This window comes from Crotalus tigris, unplaced genomic scaffold (assembly GCF_016545835.1).
Source record: "Crotalus tigris isolate CLP2741 ecotype Arizona unplaced genomic scaffold, ASM1654583v1 scf7180000018759.1681925, whole genome shotgun sequence".
Taxonomy (NCBI): domain Eukaryota; kingdom Metazoa; phylum Chordata; class Lepidosauria; order Squamata; family Viperidae; genus Crotalus; species Crotalus tigris.
The window spans coordinates 820,381-842,354 of NW_024097185.1; the positions used below are offsets into that span (position 1 = coordinate 820,381).

Consider the following 21,974-nt stretch of genomic DNA (forward strand, 5'->3'; position numbering starts at 1 on the left):
GAATATTATTTTCTGGCCAAAATGACATCAAAGACATTTCCTTTCTTGAACTGAATATCTTTAAAGCCAGCTGTGTTGAAGAGTATGCGATGCTCTGATACTTTCCGTGCTTTTCCTACAGTCTGAAGCAACAGTATCATGGCATATATATGACCAGGAAAAGACACAGATATTTCTTCATCAATAGTTGGTTCCACTACTAAGATTCCACCACCTGTTCCAAAAGTAATTTGTTAACTCAAAACTAAGTTGCCTATAAAAGAAGTGCTGTCTTTGAATCTTATTTTCATTCCTATGGCTGTGGCCCTTCTCCCACTACTTCCCCCCCCCTTCTAAAAATATTGTTTTGGACACTTTTTCAGTAGGCTAAATCCATGGTCCAATTTAGTGTCTTAAAAGATATTGAAATGTTATGCCAAATTGCAATTCCTTCAGCATTGCCTAACTCATAACATATGACCACTTCAGCCTATTTACCACAGAATTGTTCCCATGCTCTGCCTATATTTCATGATTGAAGAAACATGGAACTTCTAAGCAATCTTTCCTCAAATTAAATTCAGTAATAAGTGGCATTTCTCTGTCTTGGATGGTAATGGTTCAATGTTGCAACCCAAAGTGCCTATTTCTTCTGCAAGTTTAGATTTAATATTTCATAAATTTTGTTTGTGCTTTGAAAATGTCAAAGTTATCTCCAGGTGATTTTAAGTTTAAAAGTGAGCTATCACACATATTTTTCATGCAAACAGATCCATTTCTAATGTTATTATGTAGAAAAGTATGAACTGTCTGTATCCAAATCTATCCATAACTGCAATACATTGAGGATCAGCACTAATACAACTGATTTCTTTGCAACTACAGGTAATCCTCAACTCATGATTGTTTATTCAGTGACTATTCAAAATTATTAAGGTGTTAAACAAAGGGAGTTATGACCCATGCCTAAAGTGGTTGATTGGTTGGTTGGTTGGTTGGTTGATTAGATTCATGTACCACCCATTTCATCTAAAAGCTACTCTGGGCAATTTTGGGGGAAAATATGGCTATTGCATTGCCCTCCCCCCCAGTCATATGATAAAATATTGATGCTTGGCAATGCATTTACACCTCAAAATGCTGCTATCATATCCTGACCACCAATCTCTCTCCCCATCTCAGTTGTCACCTACCCCTCCAGTACACACAAAGCTCCTAGAATCCCTGAAAACCTGGCTCTGCTCCCTGCTCATTTCTCCCCACCCATCCAGAAGGCCAATGCTTTCTCCCTGCACCCCCCCCCCATTCCCTGGTCTATTACATTTGTCTTTTTGTGCATCTGTTGGCAGATTTGCCAAGCCAATGTGAGGCACAGCCAAACAGATAGAAAATAGCTGTTTCTGAAGAAACCCTACCACATAAAGCAGAGAGAACTCCTTTATGGGGTGAAGAAAGAAAACTAGATGCTGAAGAATTGAACTTCCTTTCTCTAGGCAATCACAGTGGTTCCCTTTTGAACATGGAGTGGAAGGGAACTCTTAATGTTGGGTCAGAGAAATGAAGCTCTTATCCTGAAGAGTTTATCCAAGTAAGTGCAGAAGTTTCTTTCCACAGATGGAGGCAAGGGGAACTTTTTCAGTAGACTGAAGAAAGGAAACTAGGATGCTGAAGATCTGAACTTACATTCTTTGGCCCAGCACAGTGATTCCCTTCCACACATGAGGGCCAGGGGAAGGCCTGCAGTGGGTCAGGGAAACAAAACTCTGTCTCCAAGGAAGATGTGTTATAATTCTTCCAAACAGATTTATTTATTGTTCCACATTTATAGACAGAATTTTGCCAAACTGAAGTGGACTACTACCTATGTCCATGATGGTGAACCTATGGCATGCGTGCCACAGGTGGCACGCAGAGCCCTCTCTGGGGGCACATGCGCCATCACCCCAGTCCTAGGACTTCAGTCCCGTCCATGGGCAACTTGCATCAATACCTGCACAGGGTAAGGTTGCTGCACCCGCCCCACCTCCCCAAGTGTTTTTTTACTAGCCTGCCTTTCAGCTGCATTCCATTTCTCCATTCACTTCTCAGCCTTCGCCGCGTGTTTGTGGGACTATCGATAAAAAAAAAATTCCATCAGACTTTCTAACTTCTCGCGAGATCTCAAGAAGTTAGAAAGTCTGATGGAACTTTTTTTTTACCGATAGTCCCACAAACAAGTGGGGAAGGTTGAGAAGTAAATGGAGAAATGGAATGCAGCTGAAAGGCAGCTTAGTAAAATAATGCTTGGGGGAGGCAAGAGCATCTGGGCTGGGCAGGTGCAGCAATCTTACCCTGCGTGGTGATGAGAGGGTGTAGCTTGTGTCCTTCCCATGCCAGGCCAGCCCCTGCAGCCCCGGGGGGGCTGTGCTGGGTGGTGGTGGGCAGGGTGCTGAGGTGGGGGCCAGCAGGCTAACCAAAGCAGCAGGTGGAGCGCTGGAGGCTCAGGGAGGGCGGGCGCTGAAGTGGGCGATCAGGCCATTGGCAAGAGCAACATGTCTGAGCAGAAAGCAGCCTTGGAACAAGTGGGGCAGGTAAGGAAAGAAATCCTCACTTCCCCCAGAAATTGCCTTTCTTTCCTTACCTGACTTTCAGCCCCGTGCCATTTATCCTTCGCAATCCACCGCCACCATGTGCAAGGAAACAAAGGAAGGTCTTTTGGGGGGGAAAAAGGTCAATCAATGAATTTCATCTTCTCATGAAAGATCATGAAGTTGGAATTGATTTATTGACCTTTTTCCCCCAAAAACCCTTTCTTTGTTTCCTTGCATGTGGCAACGGCGGCAGATTGCAAAGGAGAAACAGCACAGGGCTGAAAGTCAAGTAAGGAAAGAAAGGCAATTTCTAGGGAAAACAAGGATTTCTTTCCTTACCTGCCCCACTTGTTCTGAGGCCATTTTCCGCTCAGACGCGTTGCTCTTGCCAATGGCCTGACCGTCCACTTCAGTGCCCTCCCTCCCTGAGCCTGTGGTGCTCCACATGCTGCTTTGGTGGCTCTGTAGGCAGATCTGCGAAGTTTCACAGCTCTGCCTACAGAGGCACCAAAGGTGTAGCTGAATGAGCAAGTGAGGGGGAAACCATAGCCGCTTTCGGCCGAACCGCATTGCAGCAGCATTGGATGCAATACGTGAGGTGGCAAACAGCTGTGTCATGCTAAAACCAGCAGTTTGGCACCTCCTGCCCAGTGCCGCTGCCATGAAGTGCCCCTCTGGCTCCTAGGAGCTGTGCTAGCGTCCTTCGTGCTGGGCATTCTTTGCGGTAAGTTTCTGGAAAGATTTGCAATGGGGGTGGGTGCAACGTGCAAGAGGGAAAATGGCTACAGCCAGTGGCAAACAGCCACATTGCACTGAAACTGGCCGTTTGCCACCTTCTGCCCAGTGCCACTGCCATGAGGCCACAGAATAAGCCGGGTAGCAGTATACCAGTATACCAGGTCCTTACCTCCACCCCGCTTGTTCTGCAGCCTCATGGTAGCAGCATTGGGTACGATGCGCAAGGCGGCAAATGACCACAGCTGGTGGCAAACAGCCACATCATGCCAAAAACTGAGGGGCCAACAGACTGTGGCTGCTGATGGACACAGTTGGCCCCCATGCGCTCGCTGTGTGCGGGGACCGATGGTGTCAGGCAGCATCGCCTTGCCTTGACCTGCCTCGCCTTGCCTTGACCTGCGGCAATGGTACCCCTGCCCCACCCCCTGCCTCTTCTCGCCTCACCCTGCAGGACAAGCCTCCTGCCCACCATCCCACCTGCCAGAGACCCCCTGGATCTCCCCCAACCCTGCCTGGCCCCCAGAGGCATCTCTCCCCATGAGCAACATCGAGGTGGCCCCACCCACCCAGGCCATGCCCACCCAGTCTGCTATGACCACTGCAGACATGCCCACCCAATGGACCACACACACCCAATGGGCCAGGCCACCCGGCACCTGACGATACATAAGTGGGTTTTGGGTTGCAGTTTGAGCACTCAGTCTCTAAAAGGTTCGCCATCACTGACATATGTAAATCATATTCGCTGGGAACTACTAGGGTTCACCCTTTTCTCTCCCACAATCTATCTGAACTGAGTCCTCTGGAATGTGCCCCCTCCTTCCAGGGAATTTGCTCCACTACATGCCATCAGACCTTCCAAGCTTCTTTTCTGCAGCCCATGGAGAGTAATTGCCTGCCCTCTTTTGGGTATGCAATTTTTCAGTCTGACTACCCAATGATCCACACAGCTGCTTAAAAACCCCAACTTGGAGAGCCAAGATTGCAGCCATTGAATAAATTAATCTTATGTGAGACTCTTAATGACTGCAATGACCTACAACCAAACTTCTGAGCCCATTTTAGGTCATAAGTCAAATACTATCTGTATATTGTCAATGATTGTTGCAAGTACATAAAAAAGTCATGGAGGGGCTTGCTTCTTTTCCCATTTACAAATGGCAATTTTTCTCTTTCTGGCAATGTAAACATGCCTACCTGGTTTACAGGCTGTAAATACTTTTGTTAGTAGCTGGATACACTTTTCATCATTCCAATTAAACAAGACTCTTGATAAGATGTAAAGATCTGCTTCAGGAATTGGATCTTTAAAAAAATCTCCTGCAAAAAGAATAATTCCTTTATTAAGGTAGGAATCTATTATCACCTTGGAAACAGAATTTATTCTCCTTTTCACAAATCCTAGTTCTAAAATACTACTAGTTTCCTTCAGTATTGCTTTTTGAAATGGCAATGATATTGTTTCAAAACAAATATTACCTTCATGGAAAGCGATCAGGGATTCATCTGAAAATGCATTATATTTTTTAGATATTTCCACAACTTCAGGAAGATCAAAAAGTTTCACAGTACAATTTGGGTATTTTGAAATCAATTCCTTAGCTAAGCCACCACTACTTCCTTGAAAAAAGAACAAAATGCAAAAATGAACTATGTAAGAAAAAAATGTCCTGCATGTAAGCATTTTACTAGAATATTTATTATGCCTTTTTAACTTACCACCTTGCTTTATTTTTCCTATAGTTGGGCTAAGCAGGCATTATAATATTGTGATTTAAAGAAATATATTCAATCCACTCCCATCCAGTGATTCTTTTTTTTTTATTATTGAAAATTTTTAAGATTTTACAATACAAAAACAAAACAATTTTCCCCGTCCCTCCCCAACCCTCCCCTTCCCTCCCCCGACTATCCCAGAGCTGGATATAGGCTTAATTAGAGTTTCTTCAAAAAATCTTAAGAAAAGTATAAAATATAAATAAATCTAGATACATTACTTAAACGAATTACTAAATAATTAACAACAATATATATGTAAAAAAAGAAAAACATAAATACCAGAAAAGAGGGGAAAAAAAGGAAATACATAAAAAATATGAAAAGAAAATTAATTTTTCAATATAAGTTATAAAACTATAACCAAATCTAAATACATTACTTAAACAAGTTATTAAATAATTAAAGATAAAATATATATAAAAAGAGAGAAATAGAAAAGAGGAAAGAAGAAAATAATAATAATAATAATAATAAAAGTTTGGCTTTTCAAGAAAATTGGCTTTTCAATATAAGTTATTAAAAAGCTAAATAATATTTTTTAATATCCATCTTGTGTTGTATAAAATCTATCCATTTCCTCAATACCACAACATACTTCTCTTGAGATTGATCCTTTAGGAAAGCCGAAATCTTTGCCATTTCCGCCAGATAAGAAACTTTAAAAAGCCACTCTTGCAAGGTAGGCAGAGATTCCTTCTTCCAACATTGTGCTACTAACAACCTTGCAGCTGTGATTAAATTTAACATCAATGTGATATCTTTAGTATCACAATCTGTAACAATACCTAATAAAAACAATTGTGGGGTAAATTTTACCCTCCTTCTAAAAATTCTTTGAATATTCCACCATATCTTAATCCAAAAAGCTTTTATATTTTTACACGTCCACCAAATATGATAGTATGTAGCATCCAAACTTCCACATCTCCAACATTTAGGCTGTAGATCAGGATACATACGAGACATTTTTTGTGGATCAAGATGCCATCTATAAAACATTTTATAAAAGTTCTCCCTTAAATTTTGGGCTTGCGTAAATTTAACGTTCCTCACCCAAATAATTTCCCAGGTATCTAATAGTACCGGTTCACCAAAGTTTTGTGCCCATTTAAATCATACATTCTTTGACTAACTCTGTTTCTGAATTCAATTCTACTAAGACCCCATAAATTCTCTTAATGTGAGTTCGCCTTTGATCTTTTATTTGTTTAAACAAATTCTCATCTTCTCTAAGCAAACCCACATTCCGATCTATCTTCCACCTATCCATTATTTGTCTGTAGTGAAACCATGAATATATAATATTTTCCTGTGCCAAATCTTCCATAGATTTTACCATCCCACCTGAGTAATTGTGCATAAGAAACACTATCCATCCTGATCCCTCTTCTTATCCCTTCTATCGCATGCCATGGAATAGCCCATAGTGGGATTTTAAAATCATTTCTATAATATTTCCTCCAAACCCGAAGTAAGGAGGTCCTCATAATATGAGATTTGAAAGCCCTATCAACCTTTTTATTAAAAATTAGATAGGCATGCCATCCAAAAATTAAATCCCAACCCTCCAAGAGGAGTATTTCCACATTTGTTAAATTAACCCAATCACTTATTAATGTTAAAACCACTGCATCATAATACAACTTCAAATTCGGTACCTTGAGTCCACCTCTCTCACGAATATCTTGTATAATTTTAAGTTTTACTCTAGATTTTCTCCCTGCCCAGATAAATTTATTAATACCTTTCTGCCATTCATCTAAATTAACCTCATTCTTTAAAATGGGTATCATTTGAAATAAAAAAAAGAAACTTTGACAACACATTCATTTTAATCGCCGCAATTCTTCCCAAAAGAGATAATTGCAGCTTTTCCCAATTTTTCATATCTCTTTGTATATTGACCCACAGCCTTTCATAATTATTTTTGTACAGTTTTGCATTGGAAACAGATAAGGTAACCCCTTATTTTACCTTATTAACAACCTCAAAATCTGTCAGATTAACCAACACCTGCTTATCCAAATTAGTCATATTTTAGGCAATATTTTAGTCTTATTATTATTAATTTTAAAACCCGAAACTCGTCCATATTGATATATCAGTTGTAATAACTCTATTACAGAATGAGTAGGTTGAGATAAGGTAACCACCAGATCATCTGCAAAAGCTCTTAGTTTATATTCTTTCTTATTAACTTCTATTCCTTTTATTTGCTGTGAATCTCGGATTTTGATCAACAATATTTCCTAAGTTAAAACAAACAGCAACGGTGACAATGGGCAACCTTGTCTAGTCCCCTTCTCTATTGTAAACACCTCTGACAAACCCCCATTAACTATAAGTTGTGCCATTTGTTTTTGGTAAATAACACCAAGAGCTTGTAAAATTTTTTCTCCAAAATTCATTTTGTCAACTAATCTTAACATAAATTGCCAATTCAATTGATCAAAGGCTTTTTCAGCATCTAAAAATATCAATCCTGCAGGAATTTGATTATTTTTGTCTAAATATTCTAATAAATTAATAATTTGCCTAACATTAGTCTTCATATACCTTCCAGTTATAAAACCTGTTTGATCTGTATGTATAACATGATGCAAAACCCTCATAAGCCTATTAGCTAAAATTTTTGCAAAAATCTTGTAATCTACATTTAAAAGAGATATAGGTCTGTAATTCTTTGGTAAGGTAAGATCTTGATCTTCTTTTGGAATTAGAGATATAAATGCTCTACCCCATAACGGGGGAATCTGAGAACCCTGTAATATATTATTAAAAAGCTCGGTTAAAGGTTGAATCATTTCTTGTACCAGAGTTTTATAAAAAGTAGATGTCAAACCATCCGTACCCAGTGCTTTACCTAATTTTAATTCTTTAATCACCTTCTCAATTTCCGCACTGGTAATCAAACCATTAATTTCTTGTTTTTGAAATTCTGTTAATTTAGGGAAGTTGGCTCCATTTAAGTAGTTATCTATATCTAAAATCTGCACTTTGGTACTCTTGTATAATTTTTGATAATATTCAAAAAAAGATTTCTTAATCAAATCCTTCTGGTAAACCAATTTACCATTATAGTTTATTTTATCTATAGTTTTCTGTCTCTGTTTCTTTCTCAATTGATAAGCCAGCCATCTCCCTGGTTTATTAGCATTACAAAATGTATTTTGTTTCATATATAATAAATTAGTTGCAGTTTGATCAGCCATCAACATATTAAATTGTGATTTAAGCAATTTTATAGATTCTTTAACCTTCTCATCTATGGGATTTGAAATCAAAATTTTTTCTTTTAATTTAATCTCATCTTCCAGTTCATTACGTTTCTGAGTCTGCTTCTGTCTATAAATATTATTCATTTGTATCAAAATCCCTCGCATGAAAGCTTTACCTGCATCCCATACCATTGACATTGAAGTTCCCTTATGCATATTTAAAACAAAATAATCCTTTAAGTGCTCTTTTAACTTTTGAACATTCTTTTCTTGTCTAAATAAATTTTCATTCATCCTCCACGATCTCCTCTCCTCTTTTTCATCGACCAGTTCCATCCAAACTGGACTATGATCCGTCAATGTCCTGGGAAAAATTTTAACATTCTTTACCCTGAAGTATAAATCAGTTGTAATAAAAAAAAAATCAATTCTTGAAAAAGATTTGTGTCTATCTGAAAAAAAGGTAAAGTCTCTCTCCTCCTGATTATGTTCACACCAATAATCTCGTAGCTCCCAGTCTTCCTTCAAATCAAAAAAGGCTTTAGGTAGTTTAGCCTGTTTAAAGGAAATAGAAGATCCTTTTTTGTCCCTTTGTGTATCTAAAACACCATTCCAGTCTCCCATTAAAATGACGGATCTATAATCCAACAAAGTCAATTTTTGATGTAACAATCTATAGAATTGTCCCTGTTATTGGTTTGGTGCATAAAGTCCCACTATAAGTACTTTCTTTCCATACAAACCAACTTCAATCATAACAAATCTCCCTTGGGAATCAGCTTCCACCAAACTGGCTACTAAATTTTGCTTAACATAAATAACTACTCCCCCTTTTTTCCCAGGAGCTGAAGATACAAAATGAGATCCCAAACGAGGATTAACTAAAAAATTTTGATCTTTGGGTATAATGTTTGTTTCCTGCAAACAAATAATATCATTATTATGTTGCTTTAAATAATGGAAAATTTTCTTTCTTTTTTGGGGAGAATTGAGACCATTAGCATTCCATGTCAGGAGCTTTACCATCTCCCTTGACCAAAAGCCTGGAGAAGACTGCTTGAAGGTCTGCCATTGAAGAATGTACTGCAGAACTCTTAGGTCTTGCTCCTCCCACCGGCAACGAAGCAATTTCTTGAAGAGATTCTTTGTCTTCTTTCTTCTGTTGTTCCTTTTCCTTGCGTCTATGTGCTGCGCGAGTCATTCTTTGATCTTTGATCTCTGTTTGTTGGAACCACTGCGACTGTAGCTTTCCACCAGCCATCACTCCTGCTCCTTCAGACTGCTGTTCCACCTCTTTGCCATCCAAAACTTTCTGCATCATGAATGATGGTGAGCCTGCTCCCAGGACCGAACTATAAAATTCTTTTGCTTTAGAAACTGTATTAAGTCTATAACGCGTCCCCGCATGGCTCACAACAATACCCATCGGAATTTCTCATCTAAATGGAATCAATCTTTTTTTAAGCTCATTAGCTAAAAAGGCAAACTCTTTTCTCTTTCTTAAATTTTTAGATGGGATCTCCTTTAAGATAATGACATCTTGGGCAGCAATCTGGAACCTTTTATTATAAAAGGCTTGTATAATTTCATTACGCAGAGATCTCTTTGCAAAGTAAATCACCACATCTCTTGGTAAATTTTTTTGTTTAGCAATCCAAGAGTTAACTCTGTAAATTTTTTCGATTTCTCTAAATATTTCCTCTTTCTCTCTATTCAAAATAACAGCAAAGTCATTTACAAGAATCTCAGTCAGATCTTGCTTATCATCTTTCAGGCCTCTGATTCTTAATGCATGTTCCATCTCACGGTACTGGGACATAAGAATATCCTCTTGTGACATTTCCATCTTTCTCTCCATACCTTCAAACTTTTCTTCCAACATATCCGCCTTCTCTGCCACTTCTTCAACTCTAGAGTCTAATTTCTCAACCACAGAGGCAAGTCCTGTTAAGGCCGTAACTATATCCTGCCTCAAAATAGTATTATTCTGTTCTAAAAGATTCTTCATTTCTCCTCTGATTTGATTTTTGTTCTGATCTAAGAGCTCCTTCATTTCCCCTCTGATTTCAGTTTTGTTCTGATCTAAAAGCCCCTTCACTTCCTCTCTGATTTGAGATACAGCATTTCCCATTATATCTTTCATATCTTGTACCGTTACTGCTGACAGAGGTGGAGAAGATGGTGGTGTAGCTTTAGGTTGTTGTACCGGTAAGATTGCTGGAGAAGAAGCCACCTTAGAAACTGTAGCAGCTGCTTGCCTCTTTGAAGCCATTTTCAAAAAAGAAAAAAAAAGTCTTATTTCTTCTTTCTTCCTTCTTAAAAATAAAAGTAATCCTCAAAAGAAAGAAAGGAGAGTTTAAAAAAAAGAAAGAAAACACCAAAGACAAATCCACCTTCAAAAGGAAAAAAAAGTTTTAAAAGAGAGCTGTTTAATCCATAACGTTACAGTCTCTTTCACTTTCTTCCGGAAAAAAAAACTTCAAATCGCCATTTTACTTTCACTCTCCAAACAAAGAAAAAAAGCAAAAGAAGAGAAATAAAAGGATCACATTTCAAACTAAAGTCCAAATAAAGTCCAATAAATGAAATCCTTTATCCAGCTCTGTCCGCTTTTAAAATAACTCACCAGTCTCCTTTAAGCACGGAGGTGGCCGCAGCGTTTTGCTTTGATCCCGAAGGATCAAAGGCAGCTGGGAGGCGGAGGCACCTGAACTCCGAGGGAACTCTCTTTTCACCCCCCAAAAAAAAATCTGGGGGGGTTAAGAGGTTCTACCTCTATTCAGGTGATACTCCTCTCCCTCCCTTCGCCCAGGAGGGAGATTTTAAACAGCTCCATCCAGTGATTCTTTATATCACTTTTTCTTTAATTGCTTTGCTTTATTAAAACTAAAGAGCACCTTTTTATTCTAAGTGGCTGTAGCAAAATCTGAGCAGAAATCCAATCTTCTTTCCTCCACCATTGCATACAGTTCCATGCAAATGTATCTGTTTTAAATCAATTTATGGCTTTTTCCATCTGTTAAGACTATGAAACCATTTTCCAAACTTAATACTGCTTATATAAAATGGATAACTGTTTCTTGATGGGGAAAATAATAATTCCAATCTAATTCTAATCTCAGAGTATAATGTTGGGTGAGGTAGTTCTATAATTTCTATATTATTATAGTGATCCCAAGGTCCAATTATGAGAATTTCCACAAATTTCTTTGGAAACATTTCACTTGTACAATGTTTTCACTGCAGATTGAGAGAAATACTTCTATTATACTAAGACACATGGTAACCAAAACAAAAAATATTTGTAAAAGAGCACCTAAACCCATTGGTTTCATGCCAAATCTTTTGTTCAAGGATATTTTACCCTAAAAATTTACTGCAGTAAATTTAATTCTGTGGTACATTCTAAAATGTTTTTCATACTTTTTTTCTCCTTGTGTGCCTTAAGCTACTGTATATGTGACTCCAGGCAACTATATATATATATATATATATATATATATATATATATATATATATATATATATATATATATATATGTATGTAGGTCTTTGGAAGTGTCTTGAGGCTGGTGCTTTCAGCTTCGTGCTTTGAATTGCTGCATATTGCTGCTCAAAGCATGAAGCTGAAAGCACCAGCCTGAAGATGACGAATGGGACTTCGTCGAAACGTCGCCAAGACACTTCCAATTTTATGTGGGAGAAAACCCAAACAACCAAAGACCAACATACAAATACCTGCGAAAACCTCAGAAAATATATATATATATATATATATATATATATATATATATATATATATATATATATATATATATATATATATATATATAATTATTGATTTTTTTTCATACATTCAGTAGTACTTGTTCAACAAATATATTGTCTGAGTTTTACATTCACTAATACAAATTTAATTCCTAATCCTTTATTCTTTCTCTAGCCATTGATAAAATAAGTCCCAGGTTTAATAATATTCTGTTTCTTCTTTTTCTTTCAACTTCGAAGTAAGTCTGTCCATCTCCACACATTCTAGTTCTTGCTGTTTTCTTGGCAAGATTTCAGAACTGGTTTGTGTTTGTCCCCTTCCTAGGGCTGAGAGAGAATGACTGGTCCAGCTGGCTTTATGCCTAATGCAGGACTAGAACTCAATCTCTAGTCCTGCATTAGGCAGGACCCCTTAACCATTGCACAAAGCTGGCTCTCTTTCATACCATGCATCATGGCAATATCAACCCCAGGCAAGGGATGGAGAAATAAGGAAAAAAGTGTTTTCATCTTCAAAAATGCCTCCACCTCTTTCCAAACAGTTTCAGGACTGTTGTTGGTTACTGTGAGACATCCAGTAATACAGATAGGTTATGCCATTTGAAAATTAGGTACTTAAAAGTAACATTCAAAACTCCAGGAAAGAGAAGATCTTATTTTGCAATCAGGAAATTACAAAGTCTTTACAGAAGCTGAGTTGTCTTTTCTAATTGACACCATTTTCATCAGAGTATCACATAGTATCAAATTGCTAGTGAGGGGCATGATGAAAACCTTCAGGTACTTACCACCCAGATCATAAATCAGCTGAAAACCAGAAAGATCAAAGGCAGAGACCACTTCTTTTCCATGCAGGCTCCAAGCTTCATCCATGTATCTGAAAAAACTTTCAATGCCTTCCTTTGATCTAGAATTGAAATTTGTACTGGCAGGTAATCAACAGAAATACAACAATATGAAATACAATATGATTAACATCTGATTGTAAAGCTATATTTCATTATGGGCTATGCCTCCTGCAGATTTTTGTGATAATATTTTGATTTTAAAGAGCAGATTGCTTAATTTCTGGCCTGAAGATAAATAGCATTTATCATCCATTTGGGGGCTGGATCAGTTTTTCCTATTTCCAACCAGTGAAGTTCCTAGTCAGAATTGCTTAATATGCTAATATGTGTCTCAGGCTCAGCTGTCTTTGAAGAATGTCAAAAATAGTCCAACAATTTTGTGGACATAAAATACAGGATTTGGGATCATCTGTGTGTAATCAATTAAAGCATCTTTGTTCCTATAATGTACTAACTGCAGATTCCACCAATTCAGATATAGTTGACCTAGCTCTAGCTACAGAATCCAGTTCTCCCTTTTCAAAATTAATTCTTGGTCATTGAGATAGGTTGTAAGAATATCCCAGTCCTAGCAAAGAGAGATTGAAGACTGGAACAAAAAAAACATCATAAGACAAAAAAGACAAGGGCACTTTGTACCTTACTCATGCTTCACTAAGATCCAAATGTAGTTATTTTTCATACTATTCCTTTTCAGGGTAAGCAATTTTATGCAAAGGAAAGGAAATAATGAATAGATGAGTTGGAAAGCAGAAGATAACAACATTATGAAAACACTATTCATCACATCTCTCCACACCTTCTTCTACTTGCAAACCATCCATTCTTCCACAATTTCTATAAAGTGGTGATGAATTGGCTGATAGATTGATTTGCAACCTAGTCTCCAAACATGTGATTGTAGTTGGATGGAATAATGTGAGCATCATCAGAGCATATCTGGGCTTTGGTTCTGCTTGTGGTACAATTGGCCAGAATCAGTGTTGGTGGGTAGTGCTGCTAATCTACTCTATTAAAAACTGTCATGAAAATATTTGCAGAATTTCAAAAGTGAGATATGGTAAGAAAAAAAGCCAAAGAACTATTTATGCCTAATCTTTATAAAATTAAGTCATAAAAATGCTCTTTACCTGTACAGTGCTCCATAACATTCATCTGAAGAAATGCCATATATTGATAGAATCTGAGGTTTCCCATCCCTGAAGCAGATTTTTTGTTTGTTTTTTTAAAAAATTGAAAGTAACAAAAATACCATTAGTGATTATATTCTTCTTAGTCTCCAGCATCAAATAATGCTTATATTCATATAGCGAATTGTATTACTTGCAAAAGTTACTCTAAAATATCACAGGCTCTAAACAATACTAGAAATCTGTGAAGTCAGTGAATGAAATTTAAATTTTTATGTCCATGTTGTTTCACTACTTTTTTTCATTATTAAATCGTATTAAGATAAAATAAATTCCTTTAATCAATTCTTTTGTTATTTTTTTAATCTGAATTCAGATATTTGATAAAATCAGTTTTACTTAAATCATTTCTAAATTAAAATGCTAAGACAATGTAAACTTTTTAATCAGATTAAAAACCTTAACCTAAGTTAGCTTTGTCTTTGTGTGTGTGTGTTTGTGTCTGTGTCTGTGCAGGCATACCTTTGTTTGTATGCCTGCACAGGGCAAAACAGTCACAGCCCTGATGTAACCAAGGGATCTGGCCAAGCTACGGACAGAACCATACCTTTGGTATATAAAACAGACATCACGCCTTCCCCAAAGAAGTCTCCAGATGAACAAATACCGAGAAGCGTTCTTTCGAATCCTCATCCAACTACAAAAGGCCTGACTTGCCCAATGCACAAGTCTTCTCACTCTCTAAATGATTGCAGAGAATTTAGGAAAAAACCCCTAATGACCGAAAGACCCTACTCAAAGAGAATAGGATATGTTTCAAATGCTGTGACTCTATGGATCACATGGCCAAGGACTACACAGCTAAGGTGAAATGCCACCTGTGCAACAGCGACAGGCACCCAGCAGCCTTACACCTAGAACCTAAGACGCTGTCTAAGGAGTCACAACAAGCAACTAGCTCTACACCAGACTAATCATCGACCTAGTCCTGTTGCTAAAGAAGACCAAATTAGAAAATTGAACCTCTTCAGTTCCAGCTGTTGTTCCTGATTTTTCAGCTCCAGCTGTTCCTGAGTTTCCAGATGTTCCTGATCCTGATTCTTCAGCTCCAGCTGTTCCTGTGTTTCCAGATCCAGCTATTTATGTTTTCCAGGTTCTTCAGTTCCTGAGTATCCTGTGAATCCAGTTCCCTTTGTTCCTGAGAAACTTTCAGTTCCAGGTTTTCTATTCCAGATTTGATTCCAGTTTCCTTCGCAGGAAGAAGACCTTGTCTCACTAGGAGACAAGACTGCATACCAGAACTATTGGCCCATGGGACTTGCGGGCCCACCCACTTGACGAATTAGTTTGCCCAGTTGAGGTCCAGATCGTAAAGCCATGTGAGCCAGGTCGTGACTCAAAGACACTTGTACCAGGCTGATCACCGATTTGGTCCCGTTGCTGATGAAAGCTGAACCAGAAGATCAAACCTCAAATTATGTATTGTCTTATGCATTGTTTGATGTAACACTTGCCCTTTTCGCATAATTGTGCATGTTTTATATTTACCTTATAGTTATGCACGTTTGATACCAAGTTTTACCTATTTAGTCACAAGTTAGTTAAATGTGAGTATTGCATGCCTTGATGCTATGTTTTTACTATTTTAGTAGTGGAAATATAAATTTCCAAGCAGGGAGTATTCTGGAACGTATATGTAGCCCTAACTAGAGAGCAGGTATCAGTGTGTCAGAGTGTCTGGCAGTTATTGGGTTAAATGCTAGGTATGTGGATGGGTCAGTGGGAGGAGTTCCAAAGGTCATTGGGAGACTTCCTGGAAACAAGCCATATGGGAATCTCTTTGTCTGTAAGAAGCATGGACCATGGAAGGTCACACAATGAGCCTGAGTAGTTATAAAGATGGTATGAAGAGCAATATTCTCTTATCTAAAGGGATGGTCTAAAGATGGACAAAGATGTATTTTCAGGAGTATCAACCACAGCGTGAATGCAAGTAATCTTTCTCATTAAAATATATTTTGTTTATTATAAGATCGTTTCTTTTGAGTTAACTATCTGACTGGATTTAAAAGAAGGCACTTTAGATTTGAGTCAGAATAGTATTTTTGTTGTTGTTGTTAATTGCGAAGTCATGTCCGACCCATCACGACCCCATGGACAATGTTCCTCCAGGCTTCCTGTCCTCTACCATCTTCTGGAGTCCATTTAAGTTCACACCTACTGCTTCAGTGACTCCATCCAGCCATCTCATTCTCTGCCGTCCCCTTCTTCTATTGCCCTCAATCTTTCCCAGCATTAGGCCCTTCTCCAGTGAGTCCTTCCTTCTCATTAGGTGGCCAAAGTATTTGAGTTTCAACTTCAGGATCTGGCCTTCTAAAGAGCAGTCGGGGTTGATCTCTTCTAGGACTGACCGGTTTGAACGCCTTGCAGTCCAAGGGACTCGCAGGAGTCTTCTCCAGCACCATAGTTCAAAGGCCTCAATTCTTTGGCGCTCAGCCTTTCTTATGGTCCAACTTTCACAGCCATACATTGCAACTGGGAAAACCATGGCCTGGACTATACGCACTTTTGTTGGCAGAGTGATGTCTCTGCTTTTTAGTATGCTGTCTAGATTTGCCATAGCTTTCCTCCCCAGGAGCAAGCGTCTTTTAATTTCTTGGCTGCAGTCCCCATCTGAGGTGATCTTGGAGCCCAGAAAAATAAAATCTGTCACTACCTCCATTTCTTCCCCATCTATTTGCCCAGAATAGTATAGTATACCTTATTTTAATTGTGATGCTTCTGACATGAGTAAACAAATTCAGACTGGCGAGACTTTTAAAACCAAGAATAAATTATGCTTTATTCATGGCAATATTTATATTTATTTATAATAATAAAAACAAATGCAAACAGCGCTGAGTCTTGGAGAAAAAAAACCCCACTGTGCTTTCAGTGAAATGGCACAAAGACATGCCAGCATCCTTGGCACCCCCTTACTTAGAGTATATTTGTCTCAAGTAGCAACTGTGTGAATGGACCTGAACTTATACTATTCTCCTGGGACAAGTTAGGAATTTCCCTCCAAGGAGCAAAAGAACCACAATGATTGTGAGATGCAGTTTGCAACTGCAGAATGTGAAACATGACTTCTTGAATCATGGGATTAGCCATTCTCTCAATCCTGGCCTAAAAGATTGATAAATATTATCTATTAAACCAGGAGAGGGCTTTCTTCTCTCACACCTACCCATTCCACACTTTTTAACTGCAAAACATAATGTAAAAAGAATGGGTGACAGAAGCTGCTTCTCTCTGGATATTTGTTGGCTCAAGGCAGAGGTGGTGGGCAGGAGAATATGGTGGTTACCTAGTAATTCACTGGGCTGCACTGTGTTATCAACAGCATGAATAACCTTGGATGACAAAAGGAAGAGAACCAGCCTAGAGAAAGATCTGAGAAATGACATCTGAATCCAAATGAAGCACCTCAGAAGGGACTCTTGCTGGTTTTCTGTAAAAGGAGAGGAAAGCTTTCTGTTGCTTCAGGTTTATAATAAACGTAGCATTAATACTCACAGTTTTGTGTTTCTATCTAGAGTCCTCCAAAAGCCTCTGCTACTGTGCATTTCAGGGTTAGCAGGAGAAGGGGAGAACTAGGTTTTATAAAGCGATCCCTATCTAAAAATTGCTCCATTTCCATGTCTCTTGCAAGACTGAAAAACCAGTGAGAGCCAGGACATGAGTGCTTTAAAAACAGCAACCACACAACCAGGATCTTGCTGTTTGTTCTGCTTCATTTCCAGAACAGAGTGTTCAGATTTGAAACCAAAAGCAGCATGTGCTTAAGGAGAATGTCTGGGCATCGGAGAAGATAGCCTTAGGGAAGAGCTGAGCAGGATCTGGTTCCAAGCCTTAAGATAGCACCAGCAAGCAAATGGGGGTCCTCCTCAAGAATTTATTTCAGAGAAAAGAGAGAACACTTTGTACAAACTAGAATAGTAAAGAGAAGAAGATAAGGAAAGGCAAAAAGACACATGGCCTTTAACTCCTGTTAGTGAGACATGTTTAGGCTGTTGTTAGCAGGACCTGAAGAGGATCCAGTTTCTAGATGTGTAGAGTCCATTTGACTGAGTGCAATCACCGTTCTTTCAAAATTCATTAGAAAACTCTTGGACTCTTTCAAGCTCAACAGTTGCAGCCATCTATTGCTAAGTTCTCCTGTGATACATGGGACGTGTTAATAGCAAGTCTTTTCTATTTTTAGTAGTTAGCTTCTAAGTTGTTTTCTATCTAAAAAGACCATTGCATTTTTTCTTTTGGCAGTGTTTAGTTTCTTCTCCCCTCTGATAGCACTGTATTATCAGAAGTTGTATTTGGATTGGGCTAATTTAAACTTGGCTCATGTCCCATGACTCTATGAGGAAAATGCTATTTCTTTTTCACACTTATGCTAGTCCCAGTTGCCACCCCACTGAAGTTTTCAGAGCTAATGTTTCCTTCCAGGGCTGTGTCCCCTGGGATGGGGAAGACTGTGGTTGGTTACATTTATCCTTACTGCCATCTCCATTGCTGCCATCAACAAATCAAGACATTGAATTTTGGAACTTTTTCTTCAATATTGAACAGGAAGGAAACTGGGGCAAGGCTAATGTCACACCTGCCGCAGTCAGGTCCCTTAGGAAAGAAAGACCCTCAACTGCATTTTGGTGAAGTGATAGTTTCTTTTACTAAAGGTTGCTGGTTGCAGTAAAGTCAAACCAGAATTAAGATTCATTGGTACAATGAAGTATAATCTTCAGTACCTCTGCTAAGATGTAAATTGTATAAGAAACATCAGACTTATAAATTATATTGGTTGGTTGAAGAAACTTTCCAGATGAAGTTTGAATGACTCAACTCATTTCTATCAGCTACTATTTTCTTGAAATTGTCAGTTTATTACTCTTTTTTTCCCATTGTATTGTTTAAAAGAAGATTTAGGAAAAAGAGAAATATGATCATGAATTCAGTGTTGATGGAACTCTGAGAAAAAAAATCCCCCCAAATCTTTTTGTCTTAAGATTTATATTGGGCCCAAGTAGCTCAAATACAGTAGAGCTGTTCCTAAGTAAAGCTTCAATTGGCTTCATTGCAGAGTTTGTTTCAGCTGTTGTGGACAGTTGTGGTTATTCTAATAGTGGAGGAGGCCCACCTGATGAAGATTCAAGAGAGATTACAGGGAAAATGTTAATATTTTCACATTGTAAGAACTCTATACCACTATAAAGAATTTTCCTGTTCATTAAGATTTCAAACAGTCCTGATTTTTAGGGGGCAAAAATGATTTCTAAATATCGCTAAACCAAACAAGAATTCAAACAATATGACATTCTACAAGTCTACTGAATTGTTAAATCGTGACTTTTAAAGCCAGTAAAGTACATAAATGCATTTGTAAATAATGTATTTCTTGACAAAGAATTGTGTATGTGTCTTCCTCCAGACAGTGACATGGCAAGAAGATATTTTGGCATCCTTGACACCCCGTCACTTGGCATCCCGTCACCATTAGTGCTCAGCAACAAGCCATGCAAATGGATCTGACCTTGCACTATTCATTTGGGACAAGCTATGGATTTCCCTCCAGGGAGAAAAAGTACCTCCCCACCACCACCTCCACCAAATGACTTGGGATGCATTTGGGGCTGGAAGGCAAGGTGAATCTTGACCAATGGTTAAAATCAAGGGTTTACCCTTCTCTCAATCCTGATCCAAATTGTCTAATAAACCAGGAAAGGTCTTGCTTTACAGGAACAGCCACACATTGCCTGCAGAATTTCATCCCAGGGTTAGAAAATAGAAGCTTCTGGTCTCTTCATATCCTCTACTAAGCAATGCAACTTCCATCCCATCCAGGTAAATTGTCTCTTCCAAAACCTTTTCACCACCTTCTCAGCAACTTCTCCGAAAAAGGGAAAGTTGGAGACATGCCCATAGCTGTGGTTGGTATAAAATTGACAAAAGATCCACATGGTTATTCTGGAAACAATGATCTGCAGTGTTTCCTGTTATCAGTTAAGACAGTTGCGTTCTCTACTGTGCACCATTAAACTTTAAGAAGAAACAACTGAGGAAATCTCTGTCCTATTTTGATCAAGTCAGGATCAATTCTTAGTGACCACATATATTTTCTCCATGACTTTCTGTCCCTAACTTGGTCTTTCAGTTTTTCTAACGGTGCATTCCCTGCCATTGTAACTAAGAACATCAACCTTGCTACAGATCATCCTCTTTCCTTTCCTTCTACTCTTCCCTTCATTAGATCCTTCTCCAAAAAACTAGGCCCCCAAATCCAAACTTTTTTGTAATGCCAATCATTCCAGATTTATCAGTTCTTTCAACTTCTAATCGCTTGTTTGAAAAACTATGCTTTTTTAAAAAATTCCCACCAAGCACCTCTTGACATTTCAGGATATTAAATTGCAGCAACTGCAATGAATGGTCATGTCTACAAAATGATACAAATGAAGACATAAAGAGTTTATGGTAATCGAAAACTGGTAAGCTGCAGTGTAGATTATGTAAATTGAGGAGCATTCAGAAAAGATTTGCAGTGTTGCATAATTTGTTTCATGTGTGTAAAGTTTGCATCTGAGCAGATGATTGAAACAAAGTGGAGTCCTTGGTGCCTCCTGAGTTCGGTTGTTCTTTTGCAGACATTTCATTAGCAGACTAGGTAACTGTTGTATCCTGAGCCTGCAAGAGCTGAAAGCAGGCTCAGAATGGTTGCAAATGGTCCCGGGCAATCCAAAAGCTGCCTGGAACCAGACAGGGTGGCGCCAGCCTTGTGCGCATGCACAAGGCATGAAAATGGTCAATTCCTATTGGTTCACACTGTCCAGATTTCAGGCACTATAAAAGGCCTGCGTGCCTTTTGCTGTTTGCTTGATTGTAGGAGAAGAGTAATAAAGAGCTTGTTGTTTTCACCATGTGTCTTCGTCAATTGCCAACAAACAGAAAACACAACACTAACACCTTCAATGATGAGACTGAAGGAGTCCGCAATTCAGTGAGCTACATACACTACATATGCACTTCTATTAAAACACTTATTCATTTCCTTATACAAACAATTAATACAAAAACTCTAAGGGGATTAGCTTACATTAGAGTTTTCTGAATTCCTTTGGTAGGATTTGTGTGCCATGATTTTGTACCCTAATTATGGTGATCAATGTAGTGGTAAAAAACAATCATCTACATATCTTGTTGATTTTGGAAGAAGGCAGGAATATATTTGTAATCCATCAAGAAAGTTATTACAGTAACTTTTTCTTAATCATTATCAGGAGGAAAGTAAATCTTAGCAGGTGGATAAAATTATGGGTTTAGCCATTTGTCAAATCTGGTTTGCACTATTTGAAAAACCAGGAGATATACTGCTTTACAAGGACTACTCACTCCATCCCTCACATTGTCTGCAGAACCTGATCTACAAGAATAGATAGTCAGCCTCCTGCTGACTCAAGGACAAGATGACAGGTAGGCAAGTCTGTGATTACCTGGTGTCACACCGTGCTACTACTTGCTTGTCACACATTTTAGAGACTGGCAGAAGTGGGAAGAGTAAGCAAACTGTGTCCTTCTCAAGATGTTACTTAACCCAAGAGGGACCACTTTTTTCAAACTGGAATAGCAAAAGAGAGGAAGATAAGAAAAAGCAGTAAAAAAAACCCCATATGTCCACTTCTCCCCTGTTATCAAAACACATTCAGGCTGTGGTTAGCTGGACCTAAATAGGAATCTGCCTCTAGAGGCATAAAGACTATTTGGTAGAGTATAATGGCCATTCTTTCAAATTTCATTACTGTTGGGATTTGAATATTATTTCAGTTTGGAAATCTGCTCAGCCCTTTCTTTCTTTCTTTCTTTCTTTCTTTCTTTCTTTCTTTCTTTCTTTCTTTCTTTCTTTCTTTCTTTTACT

The 21,974-nt window shown here is 38.3% G+C and overlaps 1 protein-coding gene across 1 annotated transcript; it reads right to left on the reverse strand.

Moving 5' to 3' along the window:
* Window positions 1–5: 5 nt before the first annotated feature.
* LOC120313679 (acetylserotonin O-methyltransferase-like) lies at window positions 6–21,590 on the reverse strand. Its single transcript, XM_039355819.1, has 6 exons — window positions 21,553–21,590; window positions 14,030–14,098; window positions 12,840–12,958; window positions 4,767–4,907; window positions 4,485–4,607; window positions 6–214 (listed from the first exon to the last, which is right to left on the reverse strand). Exons 1-6 carry the CDS (start codon window positions 21,588–21,590, stop codon window positions 6–8), a joined length of 699 nt encoding a protein of 232 aa, XP_039211753.1.
* Between the last annotated feature and the right edge of the window lie 384 nt (window positions 21,591–21,974).

Bases quoted from the DNA above. Each gene is read 5' to 3' on its own strand.
- LOC120313679 (XM_039355819.1), bottom strand. From the start codon at position 21,590: ATGTGTGACAAGCAAGTAGTAGCACGGTGTGACACCAG. The intron at 14,099-21,552 runs GTAATCACAGAC...AATCTGCTTCAG, and splicing joins GTAGCACGGTGTGACACCAG to GGATGGGAAACCTCAGATTC. The intron at 215-4,484 runs GTAGGCATGTTT...CTTTTGGAACAG, and splicing joins ATTTACAGCCTGTAAACCAG to GTGGTGGAATCTTAGTAGTG.